At 37.4% G+C, this 18198-nt stretch overlaps 1 protein-coding gene across 23 annotated transcripts in view; it reads right to left on the reverse strand.

The window, feature by feature from the left end:
- Positions 1 to 8070: 8070 nt before the first annotated feature.
- The window catches only part of CCDC91 (coiled-coil domain containing 91), a 364937-nt gene continuing 354809 nt past the window's right edge, over positions 8071 to 18198 (reverse strand). For all 23 annotated transcript variants that reach the window (XM_040488536.1, XM_040488535.1, XM_040488534.1 and 20 more), the window contains one exon: positions 8071 to 9167. In XM_040488536.1, coding sequence (XP_040344470.1) covers positions 9057 to 9167 — 111 coding nt within the window. In that variant the 3' untranslated portion in view covers positions 8071 to 9056. The remainder of the gene's footprint in view (positions 9168 to 18198) is intronic.

The following is an 18198-nucleotide window of genomic DNA, read 5'->3' on the forward strand; positions in this document are numbered from 1 at the left end:
TTTTTAAAATTAAAGCCATATGGATCTTCATTACTTGCAAAAGCAGGCCAAGACTGATCCTATAGTGGTTCCTCAAATTTACAAGATGAGTGTCTGATTTTTAGGATAATTTTGGCCAAAGATCAGAGAAATCCCTTCTACTTGTAGGCACTAAACTAGAAATGTTCCTAGCCCCAAGAGTGATACATTAGTCAGAGGATTATTCAATAAAGTCTCTTTTACCCTTTACTCATGATAAAATTAAATAACATATCAATCACAGTCTTCCCAGCCTTCTGGTGACATACCTTTTCTTAGAGTGTTTCACATGCCTATGTACTGGTGACTTGCCTACTCTCAATCTTAAAAAGGATATAAGAAAACAAATTTGTTAAAGATCAGGGAAAAAATAACCAGGTCATTCCTTCTCCTATGGCAAGGGAATTTCTAGATTTACTCTCTCCAATATGGTAGCTACTAGTTACAGCTGGCTATATAAATTTAAATTTAATTAAAACAAAATAAAATGAAATAATTTCATTTTCTCCGTCACACTAGCCATATTTCAAGTGTTCAAGAGTCACATACAGCTAGTGGCTACTATCATTACATAAAGCATATACAATATACAGTTTCCATCATCTCCATAATTTCTATCAGGAAGTCTGGCTAAATGATTGACAGTCAAGGTATTCAATTACAATTTTTTTCTCACTGAGCATACTAACATATATTCTCCTTATTTTTCTTATTCCTTAAGAAGTTTGTAAAAATACTTCTGGCACAAAATGTAAGACTGAATACTGTCTTGTGCCTCTACTCTCACTCCTTGTTTTGACTTACTTCATGGGAATGGAATTGCTCCAATGTTGTGGTTCCATGTTCTCAATTTTATAAAGGAATGAAGCATGGCCACCTGACAGTGATCTCTGCTTGGTGAAGAAAAGTTGATTGCCCAAGGGTTACCTGACACATTGCACCTCTCAAGTATTTCTACTGGTCAACTGCATACTCATTAGAATAGCTCTTCAAGAAAGGACAGGCTGAAACTGTTACCTAAGGCAAGCAGTAGGCAGTGAAATGGTTCTTTCCTTTCCTACTGCTCCTATTTGGAATCTCTTGGATTTTGTCATGTCTTATCCCTCATGATACCTATCCCATCTTATTTATGCTTCCTTTCTCATTATTTGTCCATGTTCACCATAATGGTGAGATTGGTGGTGCCACATGGCAAGGAGAAAATAAGCCCTTTTCATGAGGGCTGAGAAGCCCATCCCTCCTCCCTAGAAGGATAATTAAGGCTGAGAAAATGTTGGTCCTTTGTGCTCCAAGCCAGGGCTATTCTTTCATTATCCTGTACCTGGACCCTGTTTATTCTACACCTTAACTCAGTCAGAAAATGCACAGAATAACTTGAAGCCACATATTCTTTTGCAGTATACACAATTCTATATGAAGATTTATCTTTACCTCAAGGGCTAGGGGTAAAAAAGGGTATCTTTTCTACTTCCACTTCTCCCACCGTCACAAATAAAATTCCTAACCAATCTTGAAAGGATTACATAAGAGCTTGTGGATATTTGTACTACTGAATTCTGTTCCACAGTAAACCTTCGAGGAAAGACACTTTGCTTTGCAGAGTAAGTCATAGTAAAGAGAGGCAGGCAGGTCAAACCTGAAGCCATATAGAAGAAAAGAAGGTGAAAAAGGAACCAGCTGGCTCCCAGGTACATACATACCCACTGGAGATTTGCAGGTGTCTTAGCCATTCATTTACCAACTTTCTCCTTGTCTTCAACCCAGTCGTGCTTTTACCATCTGTACTTCATCCTGTTAGTATCTCTGCCGCAATGACACAAACCACCACCGACGACTTTATTCTATCCCTACTACATTGTATACATTCTTAGCATTCAAAGTGAACTTATGAATGAGTTTTCCCACAGAGACATTAGTTGTTTCAATAAATTTAGGTCTTAGGAGATCATTAGTTGTAATGTGGAGAACTGATTATTTGGGAGCAAGAACGGAAGCAAGGGATCACTTAGGAGACTATTTTAAAAGTCTAGGCAAGAGATAATGAAGGCTTTGGTCAGGGAGGTAGTAGTGAAATGAATGGGAAAAAGTAGATAGATTCAGGCGAAACCTTCGAGGAAAATTGACAGGACTGACTTTGTGGTAGGGAGCGAGGGGGGAGAAAAGAGAGAAAGGAGGAGATAATATTGACATTTGCTGAGATGGGAAATATTACAAAAGATAGAGAAAAGACCTCCGAGTAGCAGAGGAGGGGTGGTGGCGAAGAGCGAAGAGCATCGGGTTTAGTACGCGAAGTACCGCATCAAGTGTTAGTATTAAGTAGGAAGCTGAAGATAGGGCTCTGGACTTCAGAGAACTGGGCTGGAGACACAAATCTGGTGGTCTTCGGCATACGGGCAATATATAAAAAGCCAGGGAATCAGATGGGATCACATAGAAAGAGAGACTAAAACAAGTAGGGCACTGGCCCTGTTACATTTAAGGTGAAGGTGCATACAACACTGCATTATGGGTTATACAGAATGTTTAGACTACTTAATGTGTGTTAATAGAGAGTATGCATCTCAAATGATAAGGAATAGGGAGAAAACACTTCTGAACACAAAATTCCTTCAGGTGAGGAACTACCAGCATAACAAAGGGTTGTATTAGGTCGATTACCCTGACACTGACAAAATTTCGTTTATATAAAAGTGAACAAATCTCATTTTTCAACAACTTTAGCTAGCTGGTTATTTATCTGGATTGTCTTGAAAGAACAGACCAGAGTTTTCTAAAAAGTCTGATTTGATATTTCCACCTAGTTTACTTCATTTTATATAACGGCTACCAACATTTCAAAAACAGTTCTCATTTGATACAAAGTGCAAGAGTTCTTCCCCTGCTTTCTGAGACAAAAAGAAAAGTGCAAGAGAAATATGTGTTGCTTACAAACATACTGGTTTGCCTATATAATTTATAACATAGGATGGATTTTAAAGAACAGCTCACTGAGACAAGAACTAAAATTTTACTACCTGAATCATTGTTTAAATTTTTTATAGCTTAAATTAAATATTTACATTTTGGGTTGTTATGGAAAACAGGCAAAAAGAAAGATAGTGCTTTCCCTTGTGTCTAGCAGTTACTAACATTTTACAGAACAGCACCAACGCGAAAGAGCAAAAACTCAAAATTCATTATTTCTATATCTTGACACAAGAAGTTTTCTACAATCTGTTTCAGTATCTGAGCTCTGTTGAAATTAGTGATTTGTACATTCTGTGGCTTCAGATTTTTCTTTTTAAGTCAGCTCCCAGACTTCTGAGAACCAAATGTTTGCCAGGACTGAGTCAAGTTTTCCTACCTTTTGAATGAGTTTGTTTTTTGATTTCTGTGTATTTCTCAAAAATACAAGACCAGCTCATTTCACAAATGGGAGTTAGAGGTGGATTTTAAAAGCCTATCAGATATTCTTTGGATTCTGTGATCAGGACTCTCACACCACATTGCTCTGGACATTCCCTGACCTATTCCACTCTTAAACACCTTCTTTCTCCTCTCAACCACAACTCCAATGGGGCCCTCTGAATCTTTTACTCTTGATCACAGAACCCTGCGCAATCTCTTCTCCAGCCTTTCTTCCTCATTTCGTTTTGTAACCGAAACCTGATGGACCATGACCAGTGAGGCTAACACTTACCTTACCGCCCACTCAACAGAAAGCTGTTTCTTACTCTTAGGGCCAGGCACTTCTTAGAACCGTAAGAAATTATTCCACACATCATTTTCCAGATGTTCTTCCCTCCGCCCACCCTTAGAAGAGCTTCTAAATTTGGGTAGAACATCTCTATTAATTGAGCTGCATTCTAGTAGCTATGATATAGTGATTTAGTCATTTCAGTAGCATTTGGAAGTACAGAATTCACCTTAGAGTGTTCAGAAGTTTTGTTGATTCATTGAAGGCTGGTTACTGTTTTATGAGAGGTAACTTTCCTACCAAACCTTCATTTAGAAATACAGTAGTTAGAGGTGGCTGGGTGGCTCAGTTGGTTAAGCGTCCAACTTCAGCTCAGGTCATGATCTCAAGGTTCACAGGTTTGAGCCCCGCATGGGGCTCTGTGCTGAAGGCTCAGAGCCTGGAGCCTGCTTTGGATTCTCTCTCTCTCTCTCTCTGCCTCTCCCCTACTCAAAAATGAATAAAAACATTTAAAAAATGGAAATACAGTAATCATAGCCAGTCCTTTAAATTAGTAGTCAGACTCCACTATCTCAGAATTAGTTGATTTATTATATTACAAGTGCAATGATCGATTGCTTGATTGATTCAATTATTTATGAACTCATAATTATATACGAAGTTCACACCACAGGCTAGGCACTATGGAATGCCTTCAAGACACAATAAATGAAACAGATATGTGTTCTCCCTTACGGAGGAGAGATTATACAACAAAAACTAAGAACACAGATTAATTAAAAATGACAATTAACACAAAATATTTGCTTCTATAAATACTCCATACGAAAGTCCAGTATGTAACATGCGGGGATGGGGGAGGTACAATTTAAAGGGAATCAACTTGGGGCGCTGGGGTGGTTCAGTTAGTTAAGCGTCCGACTTTGACTCAGGTCATGATCTTGACGTTCATGGGTTCGAGTCCTGTGTCGGGCTCTGTGCTGGAAGCTCAGAGCCTGGAGGCTGCTTTGGATTCTGTGTGTGTGTGTGTGTCTCTCTCTGCCCTTCCCTTGGTCATGCTCTCTCTCTCAAAAATAAATAAACATTAAAAAAAATAAAAAAAAATAAAGGTCATCAACTTGTTGAGAATGGATGCTTCTGAGAAAAGGAAAACAGAAAACTAGAGAAGAGCAAGGGAGATTTTACCAGCACTTTTCCTTCTATTTATGGAGCAATGATTGATGCCCAAGTAGCCCCTGCATTGTGGCAGATGAGGTGTATGAAAATGTGTTTAGTTTTCAATTAAATAGAAGGAACGGTTTTAGTTTTGCTGGGCTTAAACAAATTCTGGCTGTCCCAGCTGGCAGTGCTCATATAGTTTCTGCCCACTTAATGTGATGCTGGTGGTGATGCTACAAGTAAGTGGCCCATGGACTCAGAACACGTTGGCTTTCTGCTTCTTGTTAGCAGAGTCTTTGGAGACACAGTAGAGTTGTTTGCTGGTATGTAAACAGAAGACTAGGAGCTAAATGCTTTGATCCAACTTGCCTTTTTCTCTTGGGGCTTTTTAATGTTTTCCAGGTTTTTACATATGGCTTCCCCCCCTCCCCCCCTTGTTTAAAAGATAGCAAAGGCTATCTTTTAAATTAGGTGAACAGATAATTCTTTTGCTTTTATTGTTTTTTAAAGCATAGATAGCATTTCCTGATTCCATTCAGTTTAACTGCCGGATTAAAAAAAAAAAAAGTCATTATAGACGCTTGACTCAGTGCAGAGTAACACCAATCATAGGGACATTGTTCTGGTTTTAATTTCAGAGCAATCACTGAGCAAGGCTCCTTTGAATTGGAACATGAATCAGCATTTAGCAAAGCTGAGTTTAAACCTCTACTCCAGATTCTGAGTGACAGAGAAGTTCTAAATAGGGCACTGTTTGTTCATAGTTTTAGGTATCTGTGATTTACTTGGCTTTGTTAGACAATAGGGGCTTTGGTTCAGTTATATTTTTAACATTCCTTAAAATAAATCAAAGAGTGTTCCCATTTTGGATGTGGATTACTATGGTGGAGGAAATGAAGAATTTACAAGTGCCGAGTATCCAGGGATTATGTGCTGGGCTCTGTGCTGGATTGCCTTGATTAATATTCTTTTGGTTACACGGAATAGAAACTGGCTCTGGCTAGCTTAGGGGAAAAAAGTAAGTGGTGTTGGCATACTGCAAGAATATTTGGGTATCTCATAGAATCCAGGACTCAGGCAAGGCAGGGATCAGGGGACTTTCAACCTCAGAAGTTCTCATCTCTGGTTCCGTAGGGTAAAGTAGTTAAGTGTCTCACCAGATGACTCTGCACAGGAGGCCCAGTTGAGGTCAGATCTTCACTTGTGGATCAGTCTAGGTCAGAGAGGCTGGACCATATTGTTTAACCAGTTGTGTGTGGGTAACCACACTTGTATCTCATGGACAGTTCCCAGAGAAAGGGGAGTAATTGTGAACTGGTGGCCACACCAACATGGCCTGTATATGGAGCATTTTAAAAGCTTAATTTAATTTTCACAAAAATCCTATAAAAATCGCTATTTCTACCTCACAAAGAGAAAACGGAGACTCAAATTGGTCAGGCAACTTGTTCAACATTCCACAATTACAATGAGGCAGAGCCAGAACTCCAACTAGGTTTACAAGGAGGGAGGGTAGTCTTCCTCTTAAAAGATTAAAATAGTGTGATGAGATTACATGGAAGAGAGAGTTTCAGATATCTTCTCATGGAGAGAATATTAAGCATCTCCAGTGTACTAGAATGAGTAAACTGCATGTTGAAAGCTTTGAGGTTGAATCCCAACTCCACTTGGTCATTCATCATGCATGAGCAAGTAAATACCTCTCCACTAATAAATATGGATAGATCATCTCCTTCACAGGGCTGTTTAAACTATAGGGTATTGGTATAAGATGTGAAAATACTTGGCACAAAGAAGATACTCATTTGCAGGGGCAGAAAACTTTTCTACTAATGAACCCTCAAGCATGCTATTAAAAATGCAGTCACTGTTTTGATAAAGCTTTATCATTCAAAACATCTAACTGCTGTCTTCCTCTCAGCCTTTCAGAATGGTGCCTTAGTCACCTAAACATAAAGGTAGAAACTGCTACGTAAAAATAATTAGCAGAATCATACAATGGGCAAAGAAAGTTTAAAAACAAAACATTTGGGTATTTTTCTTTGAGACTTTGGGCTCACATTTCAGGGAAAAACTCTTACCTTTAGTCATGGCACAGTCTTGAAGCATTTAATTCTCTTAGTGAGTACTACTGGAGATAGTCTATGTCCTTTTGATAACCAGAGCAAAAGGAGAATACAGTTCTTAAAGAGGAAATCTGTAACTTGAACATCACTGAAACAGATTATCGGCTAATTCGGTTTGGAAGGATCAATGTACTCAAATAATTGATTCTTTGCCCAGATGATTATGCTTAGTTATCTTTAAGGGCAGCTCTGTGGGGAAAAAAAAGCACTGTAGCAATCCAGGAGTTTCTTGTGCTTGGTGGGTATTCTGCAAATACCTGTAGACTGATCAGTACCAATTTGTTCCAAATTACTTCAGACAACAATTAGTCTAAGCCAATAGCAAAGCTGGAACCCCAAACAGAAGAGAAAAAAATCAATCTGTGGTGGTACAGGCATGAAAGAGAGGTATAGACTAGATTTTCTTGACATTTCCACTGTCTCTGGATCTTAGTCTGAGTCTTAGTATCAGTGACCTATGCTTCATTTTCATCTAATTCACATTTAAGCGACTTGTAAAATACCTTATCATTTCAAATTTGATGACAGAGAGTCAAGTGATTTTTTTTAAACTTTATCTGGAGAGAGAGAGCGAGAGAGCGCACATGCATGCAAGAGAGGGGGAAGGGCAGAGAGAGAGAGAGAGAGAGAGAGAGAGAGAGAGAGAGAGGGAGAGAGAGAAGAGAGAGAGAATCCCAAGCAGGCTCTACACTGTCAGCATAGATCCCAGTTGGGGCTGGGGTTGAAACTCACAAACCGTGACATGACCTAAGCCAAAATCAAGAGCTGGACGTTTAACCACTGAGCCATCAAGGTGCCCTAAGAGTCAACTGATTTTAAATATGACTATAACATTGTGTTATTGGCTTGTTCCTGAATTAAAAGCCCTCCTCCTTGATTTACTATGTTGCTGTTTGCTTTAATTTCTCATTTAAATTTATAAGAGAAAACTAAGTAGTTATCAACACTTAAAAACGACTGTTGGCAAATTTTATTTCAAATGTTTAGGTGGAGGTATAAAAACATCATCATCCATAAATATAGAAGTTTAAGAAAATTTTTTTTAAAAGAATCAGTTTTTGAAAGATTAAAAAAGGAAAAATAATAACCAAGTAAGCTTTTGGAGTTCTTTTTATTAGATTGAGAAATCCCAGAAAAGTACAAAGCCCATGGAAATAGAAGCATTTCAGAAAACAAGACAAAATGTTTGCATACATTTTAATGACAGCATTTTAATTCTGATGTTAAAAAGACTCATGATTTTGCATTAAAGTACACTGCTCATAATTTAAATACATTCTGAAGTAATGGGAAAGGATTTCATATCTTTTATATTGAACCTGAATTCCTATAAATGGCTAAGTTATATTATCTTTCTAGAGATTAAGTTCATGATAGGATTAATAAGAAAAATGATTTTATTGAATTATAGTGACTCCGAAGAACAGAAACAGGAAGTAAGCATATATCACACACATACCCCTTTAAGTGGTACATCAGATCAAAGCTGAATTAATATAATAATGTTCAGTATTTTTAATCACTACCAATGAAAATACATAGATCCCTCTATAGAAAAGGGGTTTGGTAATATCAGAATGACTCTGTCACGTCAGTGTTTTATATCCCAGTTACACAGATAAATTAGTGATGTGGAAATCCATGCTGTTTATCCGCAAAATCAAATAAATGTATGGCTACATTCCAGAATCTTATCAGGAGCCACTGTGAAGCAATAAGTAAAGGTATTTACTACTTTTACCAAATACTATGTAATAGGCCACCAGAGAATATGAAGTTTAATTAACTTTTTGGTAATGTGGCAATTTTCAACGGTTTTTGGGTCACATTTTATTTTCTGTTGCTGCTGCTGCTCCTACTACTATGAAAATAACAGTAAATGTAAAGGAGAAAACAAGAGAAAATAAATTAGATCTTGTGATAGTTCTTCTAAATATTGGTTTAGTTTACCCTTGAAGTGGAAATCAATTCTGCAAGGTTTGGAAAGAAAACAAAAGCATCTTTAGAATTCACAGCATGTATTTTAGAGGTCTAATGATTTATCCATTGCCAGTGTGGGTTTGCTTGTCATGTTCTCTTTATTCAATGTCAACTGGTTCTGTAGCTATTAAAGCACTTAACTGTTTCTGAGCACAAGAGAGGAACAGTTCCAAACTGGACAGGCTTCTTTGGCGGATGACTTGATCAAGCTGTTGATTTTTTTTAAAAGAGGGAGAGAAAAAGAGAAAAAAAAAATACACTTAGTTGAGGGGTAAGGAATATTATGCCACTGAAGCCCACTAGATAAGGGCTTAAGATGATTTAGAAAACCAAATAGTGCTTTAAACTCAGAGACAATGTAGTCACTAATTCTGGCCTATATTATCTAAAGTGCAGTGGTAATAATCATTATAATTTTAAAATTGGTATTAGTATTCAGTTACTAGAGAAATAGCATACATTTGATCAGCACACACACACACACACACACACACACACACACACACACGTGTGTGTGTGTGTGTGCACCCCACACACAAAGAGGAATATTATTCAGCCATGACCATGAAAAAGAATGAAATCTTGCCATTCTCAATCACATGGATGGAGTCAGGAAGTATAACATTAAGTGAAATAAGTCAGAGAAACACAAATACCGTATGATTTCATGCATATGTGGAATTTAAGAAACAAAACAAATGAGTGAAGGGAAAAAATGAGAGAAAGCCAAACCAAGAAAGAGACTCTTAACAATAGAAAACAAACTGATGGCAACCAGAGAGGAGGCAGATTGGCAGATGGGTGAAATAGGTGATGGTGATTAAAGAGTATACTTATGATAAGCACTGAGTAATGTATAGCACTGGTGAATCACTATATTGTATACCTGAAACATAACACTGTATATTAACTATACTGGAATTGAAATTAAAAACTTAAATGAAAAATAAATTTGCCCCTGGTATAAAAATAACCAATGACAACACATTGCCTATAGGTTAGAAAACAATGAAGGAATTCACAAAGTTAAGTAAATTCCATTTCACAGAATATACCTTTCATACTTATGTGAAATTTGACATAATCTTCTGACAAGCTTTCCCCAACATAAAAGAAATAAATCCAACCAAGAATTCTGTTAAATTCCACTTCTACAATCTGCTGACATTCAAAATGACTGAAAAACTGGAAGATTAAAACTTTGAAATATCCTAAAAATTAGTTAATAAAAATGCATTGTATTTAGCAAAATGCTCATGTAAACAAGTTGAACACTACTAAGAGTCCCTTCAATTCTAACAGTTTTACATTAATGTACATACAGAAATAGGATTTCTCCTCATCCTTTTTCCTGTTTTTATTTCCCCCTTCTTCTCTCAGATGATATACCTTTAGGTGAATATATGCCTCTGCTTATACATATCTATTCAACAAGACAGCTCATCATGACAATATAAACCCCCAGTGAGTAGAGACCTTGTGTGTCTTGCTGACTATTGTACCCCAGCAACTAGAAGAGGGTCTGGCACATGTTAGACCCTCAGTAAATATTTACTGAGATTGAATGAATCAGTAAATAGTTACTCAAACAGAGCAAGGCAGTCTACCAGGAAATGACAGATACATGTTTAATTCTAAAAGTGAAAACATGTTCGACCTCATCTAAAAAATATGTAGGAGATCAAGGTGAATTTTTAAAAGTTTTATTTTAATATATATAAAACAAATTGAAATATAAATACTTGTAGTTTTAAAAAATTTGCACTTGGTCCAAATTCAAATAGTACAGCAGAGTGTACTAATAACTAACTCCAGTCCATTCCCAGTTTCTATCCATTTTGGGATGTTTTCAAGCATTTAAAGATAGGTTTTTAAAATATTTGATCCATATCTTAATAATTTTTAACTATGGGAGAGTGCATACAATCACTTTATTTCAGCTGCTTTAGTGGAAATTTTATTACTGAAATTTTCCCGATCTCATTTAAGACATTACTTGACTGCGTTCCATGATCTATGTAGCCACTCTCCTCACTGATAGACATGTCAATTTACTCCAGTTTTGTCTTGTTTTTGAAGCACCAAGGACATTAACAACCTGAGTGCACTCCTTTCAAAAGATCTTTGATGCTGTCTCTTGGTCAGATTCTAACAGGTGAAATTTCTACATCATAATATTTGCATATTTTTAAAAAAATTTTTTTTAACGTTTATTTTTATTTTTGAGACAGAGAGAGACAGAGCATCAACAGGGGAGGGGCAGAGAGAGAGGGAGACACAGAATTGGAAGCAGGCCCCAGGCTCTGAGCCATCAGCCCCCAGAGCCCGACGCGGGGCTCGAACTCACAGACGGCGAGATCGTGACCTGAGCTGAAGTCGGACGCTTAACCGACTGAGCCACCCAGGCGCCCCTATATTTGCATATTTTAAATTGTGATAGATAATACCAAATTGCTTTATAGAGTGAGGATACTAATATAGTAGTCCAATCTGCAGTGTATGAGAGGATCACCCCTGTTTTCTTCTCTTAAATCGTTGCATACTTTTCCATTATGTATTTATAATTTTATATGTACTTATATAAAAATGGATATTTTATTATTTATTTAAAATTTACTTAAAAATTATTTAAAAATTATGCATGAGCCAAAGCATATGTCATCTGCAGTGTTATTTCTACCTTGAATCAGGTTTCCATATATGCAAGAGTCTGTCTTTAGTCTCCTTATTCTGTTCCAATATACAATTTACCTGTCCCTATACAAATATAATGCTATCTTAATTACAACTTTATAATAAACCTGAATATATTGCATGTTAAGAAACAAATTACTAACTATACCATCAAATATTTCAGAAGAATATAAATTAGTGAATATTTGTAATAAAATTGAATTTAAAATGGAAGTGGTCAGACTGGAGATAGTCTGATGTCCTTTTTTTCATATAGCACAAGGCCAAGCAAAATTTTAAAGTGTATTATTTTGAGTTACATCAATAGGCAATAATATATTTCTTTTTAAGGCAGGGAAATTATGCAATCACAAATGAGGATGGTTGTATCTGGAGTTGTATGTAGAGGATAGTGTCAGGCTGGGTGAGACACATGGGTTCATTTTGGAGGTGGCTTCATGGGTGTCTGCTTTACAATTAAGTTTCATAACTCATGTTCATATATCATAAGTGTTAGCTTTAATAGTTCAGTCTTCTAGAAGCCCCTAGAATAATCAGGAGTTCCATTAAAATGAAATTTAACTGAATATATTAGAATTTCTGAATATGAGATGGAGGATAAACTTTTCTGCTTTAGAAGGCCTATCACACAAGTTCACATAACACGCAACCTGTGACTGTTGCTAAGTAACAATAATCATCTCTACTTCTCCATTCAGAATGAATACATATTCTGTAAAAATTTTAAAAGCATAATATATATATGAAGGTTTGATAAAATGTTTACTTAAACATATCAAGCACTTCTCTTCTTTTGCTTGTGGAATTAGTGGATTATATGATGATGGCCATACTGGTTTTGGGGTTAGACAGCTCCAAAGTTCATTTTGCATCTTTCACTAAGCCTCTCCAGGACTTTCTGAAGGCAGGGATCCATTAAATCAACAGGAACTCAATACTTCAAGGAGCAATAAGGTGACACTGATCCCCTAGATAAATTGGGCCATCACAGAGCTGAACTTCTAATTTGGTGGTGCTTCCTGGGCATGATACATAACATCATATCTGTGAGGAGGAACACTTAAGATCTTTCTCTTATGAAGACAGTGAATTCCTGTCTCTGAAACGAGTATATCAAGCTGATGTTCATGGCAAATTCCTGAATTTCAACAGCTTCTGTTTTATTAGGCATTACCTTATTATCCTTTATTGAGGCAAGAAGATTTCTGCAAAATATTCAACTCTTTTTGCCCCTTGAAGATTGGGAGTTAGTCCTGTATTTGTGACTTTCATTTCAAAGTGAATCAAAGATTTGTATTCTATGACTTCGTGCTGACAATATATTATGTCCAGAGTAGTGGTGGCAAACATTTCTGGATATGGGGTTTACAATCTCTTAATAACACAGTAGCTCTAACTGCTTTGTTTTCCCTTCATTTTCTGTTGCTTCAGCCTTTATTCAGCTCTTTCAGATACCTGGAAATAACCTGGAAATTCTGAGGTCTCAGAAATAGACACCTGTGCTTTATAAATATTTTTCCCCCTCTTTGCATCTCTTGAGTTTGCATACTGCTGAAAACCATTTCAAAGCATACTACTTGCCAGAAGTTAATATTAATAAGATTAGGAGGGAAAAAAAAGAACACATGAGTTCTTAGTAATTCCCTGCATTAGATTTACCTTTCCATTAGTATTTCATGCTATGGCAAAGAAAAAGAAAAACATGTCTAGACATAAGCTTTTGTTCCAAAATACAATACAATGGATGGTGAACATACCTTGGTCTAAAAAGCACAATTCAAAGCCAATTACAAACAAGTATGGTTTTTTTTTTTTTTTTTTCTGGAGCAAGGAGGGGCGGAGAGAGAGAGAGAAAGAGAAAGAATACCAAGCAGGCTCCACACTCAGCACAAAGCCTGATGCAGGGCTTGATCTCACAACCATGAGATCATGACCTGAGCCGAAATCAAGAGTCAGACGCTTAACCAACTGAGCCACTCAGGCACCCTTATGTAGGTTATTTTAATAGTACTGTTAAGAGCACTGTTTACATCCCAGAAAATCTAATACATTGTTTTTGAATATATATATTATATGTCTTATATATATGATATATGTAATGCACTTAGTACTAATTTCAATATCTTTTGGGCCTCTACCAGCAACATATACCAAGAGATGTGAAAATACTAGGTTTACCTTTATCAATGTTACTTTTTTAACCTGCCCTCCACCATATTTTAAACTATGCTTACAAAGTGATATAATTTTTTAATAAAGCTAGAATGGATATCTGGCAAATTCACTGATGGAAGGTGATTCATAAACAAATGTTATCAGTTTAGTAATAGTACATGTTTTGGATTCAGTTTGGATTCAGAAACAAACTCTTTCATGAGCACTGAAGAAAGGTCAAGTATGATGATCTGGAACTGTGATTACTCAGGCAGATTTTCCAGTTAACATCATCATACTGGGTAAGAAAGACTGTTTACCTTCTAATAAGAAATGAAATAGTTCTTTAGTCACTTATTTGTTACGATGCCGACCCTTTAATGGTGTTATCTGGATATGAACATCCCTCTTTTTCTGACTTTATTATACACCTCCCCTCACAACAGGCCCTCAAGTTGTTTCATTTACATGTTTGAGATTGAGGTAATCAATTAATCAGCTAGTCAATCAGTTGATCAATAAAAAAGTCAGAATCGCCTACTCTTTGTACATGATTGCTCTGAGGTCTGGGCACTAAAAGTATAAAATAATGTCCTTGTCCTTAAGAAGTTTATAATCTTTCAGGAGAGACACACACACAGTAATTTAAGAACAATTAGATGCTGATGTGTAAAGATGGAGTCGAACGGAAGATGACAGACAGGGAGGGATCATGGCAGGAGGGCTGCAGTGAAAACTTCACGGAGGTGGGACTTGAACAGGTGCTCAGAGTATCAAGAGCATTTCCTTAGATAAAGAGGAGAAGATGTGTTAGCAATTTGAGGAAAGCAGGTTAGGAGAACAAAGATAGACTATTGAGAGACACTGAAGAAGGAGGCTTGACTGTAGTGGAGAAAGTCTGCTTAGGACTATTCATACATTCTTTCATTTGCTCATTTATTTAATATTTCTCTGTCACCTACAATGTGCATTATGGGCACTGGAAATACAGTGATGAATCAGACAATACTCAGTTTTATCATAATTTATACCGTAGTTTGAGGAGACAAACTAATACTTTTCAAGTGGAGATCAGTAGTATAAAAAATAACAAAGTAGTACTTGACAAAGACCAAGGTGAGAGCTTTTGGTTAGGAAGAGAACTGAAAGAAGAAAGGGAAGAAAGGCACCATGCAAATGCATCTGGAAAGAAAATTTTACGGCAGATGTAACTTCAAGAGTGAGGTCCGAAATGTAGGTCTGGATTTGGTTTGACTAAGGATGGGCAACACATATAGTAAAACTGGAGCAAAATGAGCAATGGGGAGAAGGAGGGAGGATCAAAGAAACAAGACAGTGGCCAGAGCATGTAGGACACTCTAGGTGGTAGGAGGGCATTGGAGAGTGTTGAGCAGGAGTATGACCACACTCTAGGTTTGAAAAAGACCACATTTTGGGGCACCTGGGTGGCTCAGTCGGTTGAGCGTCCGACATCAGCTCAGGTCACGATCTCGCGGTCCGTGGGTTCGAGCCCCGCGTCGGGCTCTGGGCTGATGGTGCGGAGCCTAGAGCCTGCTTCCAATTCTGTGTCTCCCTCTCTCTCTGCCCCTCCCCCGTTCATGCTCTGTCTCTCTCTGTCTCAAAAATAAATTAAAAACGTTAAAAAAATAAAAAAAGAAAAAGAAAAAGACCACATTTTGTTACTGGAGATGACAGACTGTAGTGGGGCAAGAGCGGAAGAGGAAGACCCAGTTCTGAGACTTTTGGTGTGGGCAAGATATAACGTTACTAAGACCACTTCCTATGGAAGCTTAATGGTAGGTCAGTTTTGGAACATATCTGAGATAGAACCAACTTGAGTTGCTGATGGATTAGAAGTGTGGATGAATGGAGAAGAGAAATAAAAGGTTATTCTCAGAATGGTATTGCCATTTACTGATGATGGACTGCAGCTGGAGTGAGGAAAACTAGAATTTTGTTTTAGACGGGGTTGGTTTGTCTAATCCTATCAGATAAGTCAGATATTGGATAGAAGAGTGTAATTCAGGAGGGAGATCAGGGCAAGAGATACAAATTTGGAAATCATCTTTATATGAATGTCAACTCATTTGTTCAACGTTTATTTATTTTTGGGACAGAGAGAGACAGAGCATGAACGGGCGAGGGGCAGAGAGAGAGGGAGACACAGAATCGGAAACAGGCTCCAGGCTCTGAGCCATCAGCCCAGAGCCCGAAGCGGGGCTCGAACCCACGGACCGTGAGATCGTGACCTGCTTGAAGTCGGACGCTTAACCGACTGCGCCACCCAGGCGCCCCTCAACTCATTTGGAAAAAGGGTCTTTGAATATATAATTAAGATGTAAGATGAAGTCATACCAGATTAGGATGGCCTCTAACCCAATCACTGCTGTCCTACTCAAGAGACAGGGAAACACAGAAACAGACACAGGGAAGAACACCATGTGCAAATGGAGGCAGAGACTGGGGTGATGTGGCTGTAGACCAAGGAATGCATCAGACTGCCAGCAACAGCAGGAGCTAGGATCTTGCCCTGGAGCCTTCGGAGATGGCATGGCCATGCCAACACCTTCATTTCAGACTCCTAGCTTCTAAGGCTAAACTGTCAAAGAATAAATGCCTGTTGTTTTAAGCCATCCAGTTTGTGGTCCTTTGTTATAGCAGCCCAAGGAAACTACTAACAATGATTTTTCCAAGTTGTTGAGGTCCTTACAAACGAGAGTAGTGTTTCCCACAATGTGTAAAATATCATTTCTATGTAGCACATGTTCTATTTTTGTTTTAGGGTTTTTTAGTCAGGTAAACTTGGGAAATGAGGAATTAAAAAGGTTTCTTTTCTTTAGAACTCCTCAGAGCTTTTGTGCTCATAAACATTTGAATTGCCAAAATGGCTACAGTATGGTAACATTTCTCCAACTTTTTTAAACTTAGGAATTGTGTGTGTGTGTGTGCACGTGCATAAAGCATAACTGGAAAAATGCTCCACAAATTTATTTTTCTTCAGAACTCCTGTAGACTCAAAACAAACTGCAAATATAGGAAGAAGACTACACTGATCGAGTATCCTCTTATAGTAAGCATGGAATTTTAGCGAGAAGATATTTTGAGATTTCATAGTCTAAATTGATGCTCTGGGTGGTTAAGAGACCAGTTTCACAAACTTGTATGTCTTCCTACACTTAAAATATATGCTTCTTTAAAATGTATTTAAATGTATTACAACCTGAGTTTATCTTTGCTTAAAAAAACTCTACCACGTATCAAGTACATTCTAGGCCCTCCCTAAGTATTTAACAATGGGTAGGTAAGAGTCATTCCTAGAAGGTACAGAGAACTATTGTGGGTGTGGTGACATCACCACTCTTAGCCTCAATGTAGACATGAAGGAAGTAGACTGCAGATCGATTTTAAAACTTAATATGCAAACATAACTGTAGTGGTTTGGTATGTTTTATGAAACCATCATAATAAGGGCTGACAGACTTGAAGAAGATCAATTTATTCTTGAGTGGTGATTACTTTTATTGTATGACATCTAAATATTTTTGCTCTAAAGACCATCTTTACTTTTCTCTTGTATCTTCAAATTCTGCCTCTCATCATTTCAGCCTAAGAAACTTTAGACTTCTGTATAACATTACTAGTTGCATTAATGGAGATTCTATGCTATCTGTTTTATTACTGGTATATTAACCATAAAGAGTTTCTCTTTTAAAATCGTCTGTTCTTGACATTTTCAGATAAGAAAATTTGATTGCAAGAGGGATATATTGTATATAAAGCTTGAGTTTAGACATGAAATCCCCTCTCTGGGAATATAACTATGTCATTATTGTAAATCATGTTGAAAGGGACTCTGAACCAACTTTAGGATAATAATGTTACATAAAATACATGTTTAGAATAACTCTGACTCTAAAAGGTTCAATGTAGTCAGGGCAGTGGCCTGAACTAAGGCAGTGCCAACTGCCTCAACCATGAACTTCAGAAAATGGAGGCCTAATCTCTTTACCAGAACATTTACAGGTCATCATTCATGTCCCAGGAAGACTTTCAATCCAGAGTTCTCATCTCCTTTTCTCTTTAAAAAAAATTTTTTTTTCAACGTTTATTTATTTTTGAGACAGAGAGAGACAGAGCATGAACGGGGGAGGAGCAGAGAGAGAGGGAGACACAGAATCGGAAACAGGCTCCAGGCTCTGAGCCATCAGCCCAGAGCCTGACGCGGGGCTCGAACTCAACGGACCGCGAGATCGTGACCTGGCTGAAGTCGGACGCTTAACCGACTGCGCCACCCAGGCGACCCTCTCCTTTTCTCTTTGAGGATACTTTTCAACTTTAAAGTATATTTCAAGTCTGACTATTTATACAGTTAAAAAATGTCAACATATAAAG

This window comes from Herpailurus yagouaroundi, unplaced genomic scaffold, assembly GCF_014898765.1.
Source record: "Herpailurus yagouaroundi ecotype Mexico unplaced genomic scaffold, PumYag 166, whole genome shotgun sequence".
Taxonomy (NCBI): domain Eukaryota; kingdom Metazoa; phylum Chordata; class Mammalia; order Carnivora; family Felidae; genus Herpailurus; species Herpailurus yagouaroundi.